This window comes from Ruditapes philippinarum, unplaced genomic scaffold (assembly GCF_026571515.1).
Source record: "Ruditapes philippinarum isolate M1 unplaced genomic scaffold, ASM2657151v2 ctg2298_1_1_1_1, whole genome shotgun sequence".
Classification (NCBI taxonomy): domain Eukaryota; kingdom Metazoa; phylum Mollusca; class Bivalvia; order Venerida; family Veneridae; genus Ruditapes; species Ruditapes philippinarum.
In genome coordinates, this window is record NW_026867384.1 from 279,117 (window position 1) to 296,804 (window position 17,688).

The 17,688-nt window shown below is 31.7% G+C and overlaps 1 protein-coding gene across 1 annotated transcript in view; it reads left to right on the top strand.

Moving 5' to 3' along the window:
• Positions 1–6,099: 6,099 nt before the first annotated feature.
• Positions 6,100–17,688, top strand: part of LOC132735919 (protein bicaudal C homolog 1-B-like) — a 38,210-nt gene continuing 26,621 nt past the window's right edge. The window contains exons 1-2 of the mRNA XM_060722957.1: positions 6,100–6,244; positions 16,231–16,392. Coding sequence (XP_060578940.1) covers positions 6,146–6,244; positions 16,231–16,392 — 261 coding nt within the window. The 5' untranslated portion in view covers positions 6,100–6,145. The remainder of the gene's footprint in view (positions 6,245–16,230; positions 16,393–17,688) is intronic.

A 17,688-nucleotide genomic window follows, 5' to 3' on the forward strand; every position in this document is an offset into this window, starting at 1 on the left:
CATGATAGATTTGGGCCCATTGTCAGTAGGGCAACACATTATAACCACATGATTTATTTGGGCCCATTGTCATTAGGGCAACACCTTATATCCACATGATTGATTTGGGTTCATTGTCATTAGGGCAACACATTTATAACCACATGATTGATTTGGGCCCATTGTCAGTAGGGCAACACATTATAACCACATGATAGATTTGGGCCCATTGTCATTAGGGCAACACATTATAACCACATGATAGATTTGGGCCCATTGTCAGTATGGCAACACATTATAACCACATGATAGATTTGGGCCCATTGTCAGTAGGGCAACACATTATAACCACATGATTTATTTGAGCCAATTGTCATTAGGGCAACACATTATAACCACATGATAGATTTTGGGCCCATTGTCAGTAGGGCAACACATTATAACCACATGATTGATTTGGGCCCATTGTCAGTAGGGCAACACATTATAACCACATGATAGATTTGGGCCCATTGTCAGTAGGGCAACACATTATAACCACATGATAGATTTGGGCCCATTGTCAGTAGGGCAACACATTATAACCACATGATTGATTTGGGCCCATTGTCATAAGCACAACACCTTATAACCACACGATTCAATTGGATAGAAATACATTGACCATTGACATTATGGCAACATGATATATAACCAAGTATCCATTTGGAATTATAACTATTATATTAACTAATTGGATAGAATGCACAAATGGATACTTGGTTATGTATTATGTTGCCATAATGTCAATGGTAGCCTAAAAATGTACCATTTCAGAAGAATAAACAAAAATACAACATAAACAGAACCCCTTTAGCATTTAAATGTTCAAACTTTAACAACATACAATGAGAAGATTAAGAATAGAATGAAGACTTGTTTTAAAATAAGTGAAAGTATAAGATTTAATGTCTGATAATTTAAATGGCTTAAAATACATCAATTGTAGTATTGTACCTTTTCAAACATCAACATAAAAACACTGTAAAGCTTCTCTGTTCTTTTCTCCTCAAGAACAATTTTATGCATGTTCCATGCAGTGCTGTTTTTATGCTTTTGCTGGTTTTTGCAGCTTATGAATTATAGAGATGCAGTTCCTTGTTATCTTGAAGGGCTTTCTTTGTCGTTGAAATAAGTGATAAATAGCATGAACATTTGATGATAGGAAAGAACAGGTCTTGCACTTTATTCCCTCTGCAAACAAGTATAAGGGGCTTTAGCAGAAACAGTTGTTGAGATATTAGAGTATAATGTATGAAATTTAAAATACCTGTCAAATAAAGAATTACCATTTGTTTACTTGCTTAGTTTCATAGCATAGGTTAGACCAAACTTCCGTATCCATTTTGTGCATTCTCACTATTGACTTCAAACCACTTGCGCCTCACCACTGTGGGTTCGAATCCTGACAGGGACTTTGGATTATTTCATGTGAGGAAGCTATCTAGCTAGCTTACGGAACGTCCGTGGTTTTACTCAGGTGCCCGTTGTTGTGTGAAATAATGCATGAAAGGGCACCCGAGGTCTTCCTCCACCAGTAAAGCTGGAACCTCGCCATATGACCTATAATATGTTGTTGTGACGTTAAATCCAATTAAACAAACAAACAAACAATTCCCACTATTGTATTTGAAGTCTTTATCAGAAGTTTGGCCTTAAAGAGCTGAGAAGATGTGATTGCCATTAAAGAAATGTGATTGCCATTTAAGAAATTTAGGGGGTTAAAAGGTTTGTTTTTACTGCAACTTATGTGCTAAAATGGTTAGTATTTGGTATACATGTAATTTAGAAATCTTTAAGACTTAAATTTTTAGCTACCAATTTGCATATATTTAATCCAGAACAGCACCTCCTGTTTTATAAAACCTACTGCTGTGGCATGACAGTTATTGTAATTAACTGTGACAGACATTTTCTGTATCTCTGAGAAATAAACAAACTTAAATAACATTCCATAGCATTAATTTTTGTTATAAATGTTTCTGATTTTTTTTATAAAGAATGCATAATTTTCTTATGTATGTAGAAGAAAAGTAGCAGTTGTGTACAAATTTATGTCAATGTTAAGCTGTTTATACTATATTGTGTTCCTTTTAAATTAGTATAGTTTTGTGCTGAGCATTAAATGTTTTTGTGTTTAATTGTATTAAGAAAAAAAGATGAGGGTTCAGAAATTTTACATGTTACCTGTTTTAAATCTCAGGGATAGTTATTTGGGACAGTTTTTTGATCCAGGGAACCTGAGCATAAAATGCTTAAAGAGGTTTTTGGGCCAGACTTACAATGCCCGGTTGTGAAAAGTTTTAGCATAAAAATTTGGGAGGGAATTTTGACTATTAAAGTTCCCTAAATAAAACATTTATGAAGAAGGGTTTAAGATGTAAAAAAAAAGTACATCCTACAAAACAACATCCTTTTTTAAAGGGCCCCCAAAGGAAAAAATTTTGGGTAAAACCAAAAAAGTACCCCCTGTAAATAAAAAACTAAAAATTTCTTTCTTGTAACTTACTACAATGTAATTGATCCTGGTGTTTGGCAGGGTTTGCTCTTCCCTCCTCTTGTAATACCTAATCAGGCATCTAAACCAGGTCACAAATCAAGAGAAAGGTAGCTGAGGGTCTTTAAACTGCAAGTGCAGATTTCGAGAAAATAAAAACCTGCAATTCAGATATTTTGAGAAATCAATCACAGTTTATGATACAGATCAACTGATTTTTTTTACCTTTTACTGAGTTTGTTATTGTAGCATCTGATAGCATTTATTACATTGCTGAAAAGTCAGCAGATTTCATCTCACTTACATTGCAGATAGTTTTTGATGTGCAGCCCTTGAACCTTGCTGGTTCAACAAGTAATTGCACTAGATTTTGGACACATTTTTTTTATGTGATGGGGGTTTTGATATACAGTTTATATGCTTTACTGTAAAATATCTGGGATATCTTGATGATAAGAAATCTTTATGTTAGAAAATTTAATAGAATTTGAGAAAATAAAAGAAGATTCACTTACATGAAGAAATTAGATCATATTTATATTGTAGTTCATATTTCTGAAAGTGTTTCTCTTTTATCATGCAGCTTATACAATGTATTTGATTATAAAAAGTTTTTAAATGGGTTACTTTTGTTATCTCCTTAAAATTAGTACTTGTGTTGCAGGATGTGTGTTTGATCCTCTGAAAATTTCTACAATCTGAAGTTTACCTGTATTTAATAGGCTTAATTATTCAGGATTTTCATTATTAACCGATTTGCGATCCAAACCATCGGTTAAATTGCTGTTAAAAGTGGTTGTATTTTCAGCCTCTATATTAAAATATCACCCTTGACGCTTGGCAAAATTGGTTGTTTTCTTTGGAGCATCTTTTGCCAAAGATAGAAATGAAAACGCTGTTATTATTCAAGAAGGTCTGAAGTATATTCAACAGCCTGAAATAATTGATCATTTGCTAAATTTCCTGCTTTGAATTTGAAACTGCCTATTGTCGATATAAGGGATTTAATATCAAAACCCCAAAATCCAAATGCCATTTGATTATAAAACAATAGCAAAGACAGTCACCAAAGGCAGTTGTGTAAACATTTGAAAAGTACACATGTAAATTGATTTGATGTGAAACACAATTGCAATAATGCAACTTATATGGAAATAAGAATAGAGAACAAATTTCTTTTAATTGAAATAGATAGCCTAATATCACTCTCAGGATAGCCTAATATCACTCTCAGTTTCTATTAAAAACAATTTTTGAAGTTTAACTACAAAGATCTAACAAATGATAGTATTTTCAGTTAAGTTGAAAAGAATTCTATGGTGTATTCTTTGTTATATGTATAAAACTGACTGGTACAAGTTTTGGTTTGATGACCTTCATAGACTGGTTTATAGGAAAACAATAGCCCGGGGAATGATGATTTTTTTTGTATTTAAATTTTTAATTTTTTTTTTAAATTTCTTTTTTCTAAGGTGACTAACAAATAAATTTTCGGGGTCCAAAACTAAAAATAAGGTTAAATCAAAAAATTACATAACCCCTTGTAATGATTTGGGGAATTGTTTTGTTTTTTAAATAATTCCCCTTAATTCCAATATTACTGTCAATTCTAAATAAGTTTTATTATCTGAATTTTGGAAGGTTAATAATTAAACCCCATTATCCCCCTTGGAACTTAATTTTTCAACTGGTGTTTAAAGTCTATTCTTCATATAGGAAATAAACCCAAAGTAAAGAAATTGAAAAAAATTGTTCTAAGCTGGAAATTCACTTTATTTGGTTATGAAAAGTTATTTAAATATGTTTTTTTGAAATATATTTTCATTTCAAGTTTTTCAAATTCACTTTGAATACAAGATTGTATAAATTAAAAGAATTTTTGAAGGAATGAGCCCACATGTTTGCGAATACTATCAAATCTTTCCAAATCTATAGTGTCATCTGTTTTATTTATATTCCAGAATTAACAATATAAGGCCCTGTTTTCCAGTATTAACTGTATACCTACTATGATTTATAATGACATTGTCCTTTGGGAATTTTGAAAAAAAGAACTGAGGAAAAAAGTCTTGGCAAGGAATATATTCCGATACCTCAGCTTGGCATGTTAACTTATTCCAAAGTTTTGATTATTCAGGTTCTCTGTGATTTTTAGACAAAAAGAGAGGAGTCTTATTTTATTCGGCAATTGTATAAGATTATAAAATCTGTGATTAAATCTGTATTCACAGGATAAAGCTTTCTTTTAACTCACTATAAAATATTTCCAAATTGACAATATACAAAAAGATGAAAGAATCATGATAATGCAATAACTCCTGAATTTCTTCTTATCACAATGAAAATGCAAGTTGTTGAGTTATGCACAACTAATATTTTTATACCAGCTTGGCCATTTCATTGCTTTTACTCTCTGGGGGTTGCAGTATTTTATGCATTTATTATTTGTAAATGAGCTAATTTGAGGAGGTAATATTTACCCTTACAGGGTCATTAAAAGGTTTATTTAACCTATGGTTTGTTTACTTTCTTTTGTATTTGATCTTTGATTACATTACATTCCTAGCTATATTATTTGTTGTCTAAATAAAAATCGCTGATTTATCAGTTGTCTTCAATTCATTACTGTATCACTTATAGACATACTTTAGAACTTTAATGATATACCTGGGGGTTATTTAATGACTTCGAGGCAACTTTTAATCTACGAAATTAAATCCTGAGGATCAAATATATAAAAATCTTTCTTTTTTTTTATCAATGAATTTTTATTTAATTTGTTTTTTTCGTTACAAAGTTTCAAAAATAGCCAAATATTTGTGGCTGATATTTTAGTTTATATTGCTGGTTAAAACAATATGAATACATGGATCTGAATACATTTACATACTATAGATTGTTTTAAGGTCTGTGAGATTAATAAACCTCAGTATTAATTCATATTCATTTTTGAATAAAACAGTATCATTACAATTTAATGATGCTGATCCATCAACAAGAATTTTAATAAATTACTTGAAGATAATAATATATAACAAAATATATTCTACTCCTTATTGATATATAATTATGTGGAATATTTGAAAGAAGTGGAGACTAGACCCATCTGATACAGGTAAATGAGTTCTGTATTCATTTTACAGTAAGCTGGCATTGCTACAGTGTCTGTATATAAATTATGTATTTTTGTGGGTTTTTGTTTAGCACTAGTGGAAGCTTTGGTATCACTGTAAACCATGTGGAGAGATAAACTGATAAGCCCTGCCTTCATGTCTGAAACATTCTCTATTACATTTCTCACTGACTTGCTACCGTTTCTTTTCAATTTTTTTTTTTCATCTGTGGAATTCTAATAAAGTCAGGGTAGTCTAACCCTTTCATGGAGACCTGATAATTGGCCATCTTTTAATTGCCTTTTTTATTGCCTTTAAGTTGATTTATTGCACTGATGATGGTTTTAACTTGATTGCATTTATCAGCTTCTGTGGAACAAATTGCTGTCTTTCTCATTGAAATATTTTATTTCTATACCAAATTGAAATGTTGATATTCTTTATTGATGTACATATTTTATTTGTGTTTTGTAAAAAAAATAATCATGGAGCTAGTGTTATTTTATGATATTGTAAAATGTTTTGTTTTTTTGCAGATCCACATATCAAAGTAATAGGTCTTCCAGAGGACGTCAGAGTGGCAAAAGATTTAATAATGGCTGTGCTGGACACAAAAGTAAGTTGAAATACATCAATTGGTGAAGAAAATACAGGTTTGTAACAATGGGATGGAAAACTAGACTTACATGTTTTAATCCTTACCCATCTGGAACCAAAAGTAATAAGCCCATGTCAACAGTATATAGAAACAGACCAGTCTGCACATCAGTACAATCTGATCAGGCTCTTTCCTGATAGCACCTCATGTTTCCCACATTAATATTGACAATTGGAGTGGACTAATGCCAAATTCAGTGTCATGCCATTCCATTACAGTATACATATTTAGTAAGTTGAAGGGTTATGCAATAAGGCATTGCTGATAGTTAAATGCTCAATTTTCAGTATTTGATATTTAATTTTTACTATATTAACAACTTCCACACTTATGATGGAGCAAGTACATTGCAAAAGCCATCTGCAATGGATGAATGATGATATAGATTTACAAGTTTTGTACTGTACGTGTCATCCTGTTCTTTCCACAGTCTTGTTCACATGGTTTGTTATAGCTTAAGTTAAGGACCTCCATATCTTTACGAGATTTTTTATCATGCCACATTGTAAATTCCGAAAAACACACTGCCAGCATTTATCATTTTGGCTGAGTAGCATTTGTTTAAGTTTTACTTGATTTAGTAAATATTTGTTTTGTATGGGATAAATTTCATTAGCAATTTACAAGACAATTTAAAGCTTTGTTTTGACATAGACACTTATCTCAATAGTTTGTTTGTGAATAACTTACAAGTGTTTTGCCATTTTTAGTATTATCTGTACGATTTCTGCTGATATATTGTGAGATATGTTTTGCAATATTTGTTACTAGTTTATATGGAAGAATCTACAATGGATTAGTGTTTAAGATGTTTGTATGGTATACCAAGAGAGTGGGTATACTCCTATATAAGTGATTTATGTATAAGCACCTTATCATAAGACTGTAAATTTTGAAAATATTGAAGGTAATTCTTCAAGCTTGTCACAACATTTGCTTTCATGGTTGTGTAACAAAGGGTTTTCATCTTTATTCTGGGAGACATGAAACTTCACCTGGTGTGTGTGTGTCTTCATGGTTACCATTTACCACATGATGCAGATGCTTTGACCTGCATAACATGATTTCCTTAACTGAGGAAAGGAAAGCTGTTATTTCAAAGGTGAATGGGTCAAAGGTCAAGGTCACAGTGAAATTGAGTGCAGTGTATGATTTATAGCCTTCCAGGTCCTATAGTTCTGTTCTCATTTGGCTAAAGGTGAAGGTCACAATACCCCAAACATTGAATATCCGTTTCTGCTTAAAAAAACATGAGTGCCACTGATAAAATTTAATAGCCTTTGAACTTTATTTGGTGTAGATGGGTAATAATACATTTAAGTTATGTAAAAACTGTTCAAATTTTTGTATTTGACAAAATATCAAAGTGATCTATTTTAAATGACCATTGTTGATTATCTAAGTACTATAATCATCAGCAGCTTGTGGTTGGAACAAGAATCTGTTTCCAATGGAAAGGAGAAATATCTACATGCTTAATATAAACTGTTCAAAATGATAAACTCCTGGTATGGAAATTGAAAACACAGATTAGAAATAGGTTAAAGGTCCAATCAAAGTTATTGATCATTATTTTCACACTATATTTTCCAACCACTTGAGATTTATAATCATTTGAAGAGGTATTGTCATTAAATGAACACCTCTTTTTGTACTTAATCTTCTTTTTGTATACAGTTTGATGTGGTTCTCCCAGTAAGGCAGCTGTTGAAAGGTCTCAATTTAATAATGTTTGTGAACACATCAAACATAAATGATAATACACACTGTAATAAATTTGAATTTACTGTTTAAACAGTAGCAGGAAACTGTCAAAAATTCTTTCCCTCTTGTGGGGTCTTGTCAATTGCATAAACAGTCAATCTGAAATATTTTTTGCATAGATTCTTAATAGGTCCTGAAAAAACTCTGGAGAAATAATCCTTATATTTGTCTCTTATCACATAAACACAATTATTGTGTTTTTATAAAGCAAATTAACATTTTTAAGCCAACATGGGATACCATGAATAAATCTCACAGGCTCCATGATTAAATTAACCTGCTGAATTTCTTAAAGGGACTCCACTGAGGTTTTTTGACATGACAGGACTGAAAATATATTTTCCAGGTAAATGTACAATTTGATGTAGGTTTATGCCACTAACCTTTGTGCAAAATTTCAGATCATTTGCGCACTTAGTTTTTCCAGAATAATTATTCAAATTGTAAATACATGACCCAAAATGAAAAGCGTTTAAACGCTTTCCTCTCAAATCGGGCTAAGAAAAGCATAAAAATACAATTTTCAATTTATTTCAAAGTATATGTTTTAACTATCTTTTAAAAGTGCCCAGGCTCATTTATGTAAGAAATTCAAATGTTATGTTTTTAGGCTATTGAACCTCAGTGGAGTCCCTTTTAATATTCTTGACCAACTTCCATTTTTGAAAGTGCCCATTATGAATAAGAAGGATATTTAAACAAAGACTGAAATTAAATAGCCAACAGGAGAGTGCAGGTATATGCAGATTGGCCTGGTCCTATCTATGCTGCTGGCAAGGTCTAATTATTGTCAGCATACTTCAAAAATTATCCATATACATGTAACAAGTAAGACTAGGTCTTTCTGGCACAATGGTTATGTGGGTGATTAATCATAAAAAAAATTTATATGTAGCTTTCACTAGCATGTTAGATATTTCCTAATCCTTAAATCTGCTCTTTGGAATTTATTCCATAAGCAAAATAAAATTTTTCTGAAGGAAAAAAACTATAAAAAGTAGCAGATGGAAAGTTTATGGTTCTTACCTAGTCTGGTGTTAAAGTACATGTACCTGAGAAAAAAGCAAGGAATCTCTAGTTTAACCAATACCAGCATACTAATAATGTCAATGTCATATGATCTCCTGATGGTGCTGGTATTACTCAAACCATACATAGTTATTTACTTTAAATACATAAATGAGTAGCAGATATGATACATAATATATTTTGTGTAATACCAGTTAATATTTGTACAGATCTACAGTGATAGTTTTCGTTGCTTTATAGTAATATACCTTATTTTATCATCTTTCCAATTTCTAGCACAAAGTGCATTTTGAATTGTTACTTTAGATCAATTTCAAGACTTGTTTCATGATGTTTTGTTATGTTATGTTTTGTCTTGTTCTGTTCTTTCTAGGCTATTAACAATTTTCTTATGGGCTGTTGTTTATCCTGTGGTTTAATTAATTTGACTGGTACCATAATTGTATTTATCTGCTTCAAGCACACACCTCATTATTCCAATCATACCAGTCTAATACCATCATCTGTTATTGACTTGAGACTGTTCAACACTACTTCATTTAAATACATCACTTAACTGTGCTTATAATGTTGAAGAGTGATTGATCAGTAAATATTTGAACATTAATCACTCAATAGCTTTTTAAAATAATCATTTTAGCATGCACAGACTTACAAGATTTATATGGAACAGATGTTTGTGTAAAATATTCTCTAGGATTGCCATTTTCAACTCCTGTTGTTTTAATTTCATATGATTGCATGGGTATGATTGTTGAAAAGTTATTATTTAATAATTGATTACAAATATATAAAACAGCAGAGTTATAACTCTGTTTAATGCTATATGCTGTAGTAATTGGTAATCTAAGGGTACAATTAATCAAGCCTTTAAGCTAACCTGCACATGTGTGCAGTCTTGATCAGATTCTTTACTGCTTGAAGTTACACTTTAACACTTGATTTGCTGGTTAAGCAACTTGAATAGAGTGACCAGGCCAGCCTGCATATCCGTGACCAGGCTCTATACTATTGGTTGACTAACTTCAAATTTTGATCTTTATATCATGGATAGTTCCAAAAAATGGAAGCTTGACAAGTCCTTTTAAGAAATTTTCACCAGGTTAAGTGTTGTCTCCTTGCTTAAAGCAGAAATGTTCCAGTTATATATTTTGTGAAGAAGTTTTTACATGGGAGAAAAACAGGTTATGTTAGTACATATTCCTTTGCCCCATGGCATAATGGCTGACAAATTGCTACAACAGGTGCTAATTATTAATTCCATAAAATAAATCATTACAGTTGTCTCTGACTTGAGTGTTTAAACATATTTACTTGAAATTGTTTTAAGGCACTAATACTTACTATGGTAGTTTATTTTGATGCGAAGTGACATCACAGACTACCTTTACTGGAACCTTTTTAGCCTTACAGTGATACTGACACATAAAATTTAGAAGGGCTTACTCCGTGACTACATTAAGGTGACGATTATTTAGTCAAATTATTAGAATTTATGTGAAAAATTGTAACTATATTGCTATAACATTTAGTTTTATGAGGTAATTCAGTGGAATGAAAGAAAATCATATAAATTATGCTACTTTGTCAGACATTTATTTACAGAAATTGTGTTGAAGATAGACATTTAGTGATATTTGCTTTACTGCAATCATAAGATATTATGATTAAGTTATCACAGTACAACTTGTAATAGTTTGCTAATGATACATAGATATTTTCAACATATTTATTTTAAAGCAAATGGAAGTTTACAGAATGTTGGTGGTTCCACTCTGGTGCCTATTTGTGTTTAAATAATAATGCTTAGAATGGCACCTGAGGTCTTCGTCCATCAGGACAAGCTGTTATTACAGACCTTAACTGTGTTTGTGCCAGGTAAAACCTAACCAAGAACTAGTTCTTAATCTAGTTATACCCCCACCACAAAATGTGGGGGGGTCTATAATGGATTCGCTTTGTCGCGTCGGTGGGTCGGTCGGTCGGTCCGTCCGTCCGTCTCCATTTTCGTGTCCGCTCTATAACTCCTATACCACTTGAAGGATTTTCTTCAAACTTGGCTCAAATGTTCACCTCAGCAAGGGGATGTGCAGAACCCATGTTGCCCATGTGTCAGCTCAAGGTCAAGGTCACAATTGAAGGTCAAATATCAAACACAATCATATATTAGACAATATGTCGTGTCCGCTCTGTAAGTCCTACAATAATTGAAAGATTTTCTTCAAACTTGGTTCAAATGTTCACCTCAACAAGGGGATGTGCAGAACTCATGTTGCCCATGTGTCATCTTAAGGTCAAGGTCACAATTGAAGGTCAAATCAAACAATCAAATATTACACAATATGTCGTGACCGCTCTGTAAGTCCTACACTAATTGAAAGATTTTCTTCAAACTTGGTTCAAATGTTCACTTCATCAAGGGGATGTGCAGAACCCATGTTGCCCATGTGTCATCTTGAGGTCAAGGTCACAATTGAAGGTCAAATATCAAACAATCAAATATTACGCAGTATGTCGTGTCCGCTCTGTAAGTCCTACACTTATTGAGAGATTTTCTTCAAACTTGGCTCAAATGTTCACCTCAACAAGGGGATGTGCAGAACCCATGTCACCCTTTTGCCGGCTTAAGGTCAAGGTCACACTTGAAGGTCAAAATTTGACTTAGAAAATGTTCTTAAATTTTAACATATATCTGAATATTTCTGAATCTAGGAAAGGTATTTGCTTGAAACTTAAAATATATATGAAATGTCACAATTAAGATATGCTGGTCAAGTTTCATAACTCAGTATTGCATTTAAACAAAGTTATGCCCCTTTTTAATCTTCAAATTTACATACAATCACATATTAGACAATATGTCGTGTCCGCTCTATAAATCCTATACTAATGGAAGAATTTTCTTCAAACTTTACTCAAATGTTCACCTAAACAAGGTTATGTGCAGAATCCATGTCACCTTTGTGCAGTCTAAAGGTCAAGGTCAAAAATTGACTTAGAAAATGTTCTTAGATTTTAACATGTTCTTGAATATTTCTGAAACTAGCACAGGTATTTGCTTGAAACTTAAAAGATGTATGAGGTGTTACAATTACGATATGCAGGTCAAGTTTCATAACTCAGTATTGCATTTTGACAAAGTTATGCCCCTTTTTAAGTCTTTAAATTTACATACAATCAATAATAGAATATATGTTGTGTCCGCTCTATAAATTCTATACTAATGGAAGGATTTTCTTCAAACTTTACTCAAATGTACACCCAAATTAGGCGATGTGCAGAACCCATCTTACCCTTGTGCCAGCTGAAGGTCAAGGCCACACTTCAAGGTCAAAAATTGACTTATAAAAAGTTTAGTATATTTGGAAAATGAAAGGTTATTTGTAACTGTTTCGAACATGATTTGATAATAGATATTTATACTATTACCTGTACAATTAGTCTTTTTTTCACCAGAGATAATTTCTTTTTATGTATTTGTGCCACTTAAGTTATTTCCTTAATCACCTTTCCAAGTCGTCTTCTGTCAAGGACATTCAGGTGGGGGTATGAATCGCATTCAGCGATAGTTCTAGTTAACCCTGCTAGATGCACAATTAGTGTATGGTCATCAACAACTCAAGTATTGTCACAGTTAATTAAAGTCTATCACTTAAATTTATACAAATGCATGATTTCACTCCTTACAGTGAGAACACTGCGGACAAAAGTTAATAAAATGTAGTTAATATCTTGCTTATAATGATGTCATTTCATGGCATTGGCTATTTGTTTTGCAACAACCATAACAATATGTCATTTTTTGCTTATAATGATGTCATTTCATGGCATTGGCTATTTGTTTTGCAACAACCATAACAATATGTCATTTTTTGCTTATAATGATGTCATTTTATGGCATTGGCTATTTGTTTTGCAACAACCATAACAATATGTCATTTTTTGCTTATAATGATGTCATTTCATGGCATTGGCTATTTGTTTTGCAACAACCATAACAATATGTCATTTTTTGCTTATAATGATGTCATTTCATGGCATTGGCTATTTGTTTTGCAACAACCATAACAATATGTCATTTTTTGCTTATAATGATGTCATTTTATGGCATTGGCTATTTGTTTTGCAACAACCATAACCATATGTCAGTATCATTTAATCATTAATCAGCACCTCATATTTGTCAGTCATATTCATTTTTGAAAATCAGAAACTTCTTTTAGAGAATCTGGTAGTATAATAAGTTCTTTTTAATATCAATAATATTGCTACATTTGTCCTATTTTCTGCTGATTTGATCATAATTATGTGGATTATTTCTGGATTAAGCATTCTTTTGTGTCTAATTGTTTAAATCTTCCAGACTTCCTTTATAGAGTATCTAGTGCCAATCAAGCCATAAGCTGTTGTACCTGACTAGCACTGGTACTTTGTGATAACATTGATAAGACTTAATTTATTGAAGCTGGTCTTTTTAGAATTTAAAATCAAAGCATACATAACATTTGAACAACTTTTCAAATATTTAGAAAGAAAGATCATGTAGGCTGAAGGTGCTTACATCATGGCATTGATATTTTACATGTGGATGGATAATACTTTCAGATCCAATAAAACAAATGTTCCCTTTTTGGAAGATGGACAATCCCAACATAAATTTTTTTAAAGAAAAATGCTTATGTTTTATGTAAATTCACTTGTAAATGTTACATATTTCAATGTATTTAAATGTGTGTTATAATGAATCACCCTTTCTTGATGTTGACATACTTGTCCTCATTGTAGTGCTTAAGTCCTTGCAAAAGAAAAATTTGGTTTAAAATTCAAGAATTGCAGAAAATTGCCTGTATAGATACCAAAATGCAACAATGCAACAATTAACGCTGGAAGTTAACCCTTACATGCTAAATATCTTAAGTGACATGTTTCTGTCTTTCAATCCAGACAAAACCATTTATCATTTTAAGGGAATATTTTGAAATACCAACAGAATTATAGTGAACAGTACAGATCAAGATCCGAGGGCTCAGTCCTGACAGATCTTGGTCTGCACTGTTTACATGGATATTATAATTCAGTTTCAGCCAATTTAATTTAATCGGAGGTTAATTTTGTTAATGGGAATTAAGTTTTATTTAAGCCAAATGAAATGAAGCATTAGTTTATTTATTAAATTTGTTGTATAAATGATGAATTGTAGAAGAGAATTGATACAAGTCTAAAGAAGTACTTTAATTGGACAGTGTAAAAACCGGTCTGGGCTAATTTAGTTTTGACATTTGGAGATTTAATTAGCTAAAATCGAATTGCCTGCCAGGTTGCCTTGTTTCATTCAAGGTATAATTGACCAATAAAATATTTTGACTGGTTTTGTTGCTGGAATTGTTATTAAATGCCCATGACAAGTCTTGTAAAAGTTGTAAAGATAGGTGCTGGTTAGTATCAGGAACTCATTAGAATTGATTGGCATGATTTTAAATGAATGGAAATAGATGAATGTTCATTTCCTTAAAGTTTGAAAATAGGAAAGATATGGAACCAGCTATAAGAAAAGACAGAATGATGATAAATTTATGGATTGTGAAGTTGATGCATTAAAGATTCAAAAAGGAAATACAGATGCTTTGTACGAGCAATTGTATTAATGAAGAGGGAAACAGATTATATATATAAATATTTGTGAAACAATGATCATATAAGTTATGGAAAATCTTGATCCAGGATTCATATCCCTGTATCCTGTGAATCCAGATTTAAGTTTGATTTAATGAAATGCCTCACTTTAAAAATTGTATGAAATTTCAAGAAGGTTATGCAATAGAAAAGCCTTCAATTACCAAGTGTGCATAAACTCACCCTACTGTTGTCTTTTGTGAAATCACAGAAAGATAACTTAATAATAATTATGCTACTTTATGGTCTTGTTTATTGATGTGACATAGATGTCTCTTACACATAGAAGTAATGCATTTGTTGTTATTTTGTTGTTTTAAACAATCCTAACAAGATCAAATGAAAGGCAAATGTCATGGAACATTGCACACAGTTAGGGTTGAAAACAGGGCATTAGATTTTATTTAAATATTTGCCACATCCTGGATTAGATTTAAGTAGGAAAAGTATCTTCAGTTTGGAATCAAATTGTTTTCAAACTTTCTCTAATCTGCATCAATGACTATCAGTAAAAAAATGGAAATGTGAAGAAAAAAATTGAATGTGTCAGGGATGTGAATGATGAAAAAGTGGGAGATAGCTGTACAAATATATAATTTGTCAGAACCATTTTAACTAGATAGAAACCATTCAGTTAAATTAGCACCTGCTGCTTTCCTCAATAAAACCTGCTTTCTCTCTCTCTGATTTTTCAATACTTATTGTAATTTACAGATGGAACTTTAAATTTGACATTAACAATTTTAAATGATTTATGTACTGGCATAGAAGCCTAGATTTGAAAATGTTTTGTGCACTGGTATAAGATAAATATCAAGAACATCCAAAAAAAAGTTTTTTTTTTTTTTCAGATTGAAAAATAGTGTATGCTTTTTAAATATGCTCTGTAGACTATCAAATTCTGTTTCTCTGTCTATATTGATATTAGATTTGTAGAAATATGATGTTGTAATAGAAATTTAAGTGTTTGTGGAAATGGTCATAATGTTAATTGCAAATTACTTGACCATCTGTATTTCTGGTTTAATCCTTAACCTGCTAGAACCAAATTGATAAATCCTTGTCACCAATCATAGAACAACTTAGACCTGCACTTTTGTGTAATCTGACCAGGGTCTATAGTGTTGGCTAACCAATTTTAACTTTTATCTTGATATTCCTCAAAATTGTTAATGGACAGCTCCCTGAATTGTAGCTGCACATGTCTTTTTTAAGAAACACAGGTTCAGGGTAAAATTCCAAACAGGGTCATTGCATTGCTTTGTGTAATAAAAGCTTACAAGCTAGCAGAATAATGTTTTGTGAGATATTTTTTTTAACTGACTGCAAAAAAGAGAAGTTGCTATGTTAATGATATTTCACTTCTATAAGACAGTTTAGAATGCAAGGCAGAGACATTCTTGTCCATGATACAAAATCTGCAGAGTAAAGGTGGATCATAATTGTATCACTAACAACTATTTATATTATCATTACAGAGCAATAGAGCTACTCTAAAGATGGATGTTTCTCATACAGATCACTCTCATGTCATAGGCAAGGGAGGTAACAACATTAAACGTGTCATGCAAGAAACAGGCTGTCATGTGCATTTTCCTGACTCTAACAGAGGCAACAATGTGCAGGAAAAAAGTAATCAGGTAAGAATGGTATGTAGGTACAGATCATGTCATGTGAGAGATAAGTGTTTACTGCAAAATCTGAAATGGCTTCTTCCATGCAACTGTGAAATTTTACATGTGATAATTGAGATGCTGTTTCACGATGAGTCATCATCATCTAGGATTTGATTAAAACATATTTAGTTTTCATTATCAAAACATTTATCAACAGTAACGTTTACACGAAAACCTCAAAATGCATTGCAATCTAATTTAACACATCTTACAGAAATTCAGCTATATTCATAACTTTTTTTTGCATCATTATGATAATAAGCTGAGAGTTCCATAATTAAATTGGGTGTACAAGAAAGACTGTCATTAAATTTGAGTTTTTCCTCAAGTCAATTCTGTCAGCTACCAGCTCAGAAAGAATAAATTATTTCCTGTCTAATCTTATCTTCTTTGTTTAATGCCTATTTTACTATAGCATCTAGTTTAACCAAGGTCCTGTCTGACAATTATTGCTAGAAGAGGCAACACAAAGTGTACTTAGGCTATACAAAGAAGCTATAAAACTGAAAATAAAATCTGGGAAAAAAAATCTTAGGTAGTACTATGCATGTAGGCAATATACATGAATGTATTTTCAACATCTACGCTTCATTTAAAATGTTTGCAATTTATTGTTTTCCGAACATTTCATGCTGGATAGATTAAATATGATTGTTATGTTCATCCCATGGTGTGAAATAATATTAATATTGTTGGTGTTTAATGCAAGATGATCATTTTGTTTAATACAAGAATTAATCTTTAATGAGTTTATTAAATTTCATATCGTAAGTTTTCATTGTTTGACTGTATTATAAATTATGTAAGCGTTGAAGCAATGGATGTGCATTATTGTGAAGCGCACACTCATATAAAGGTATGATTCAAATCAAAGAACTATTGTATATAATATAGGAAGAGAAATAAGGTTCAAGTTCCTACTCATATAAAGTTAGAGAAATAAGGCTCAAGTTCCTACTCACATAAAGGTAGAGAAATAAGGCTCAAGTTCATACTCACATAAAGGTAGAGAAATAAGGCTCAAGTTCATACTCACATAAAGGTAGAGAAATAAGGCTCAAGTTCCTACTCACATAAAGGTAGAGAAATAAGGTTCAAGTTCCTACTCATATAAAGGAAGAGAAATAAGGTTCAAGTTCCTAGTCATATAAAGGAAGAGAAATAAGGTTCAAGTTCCTAGTCATATAAAGGAAGAGAAATAAGGTTCAAGTTCCTAGTCATATAAAGGAAGAGAAATAAGGTTCTTGTTCCTAGTCATAT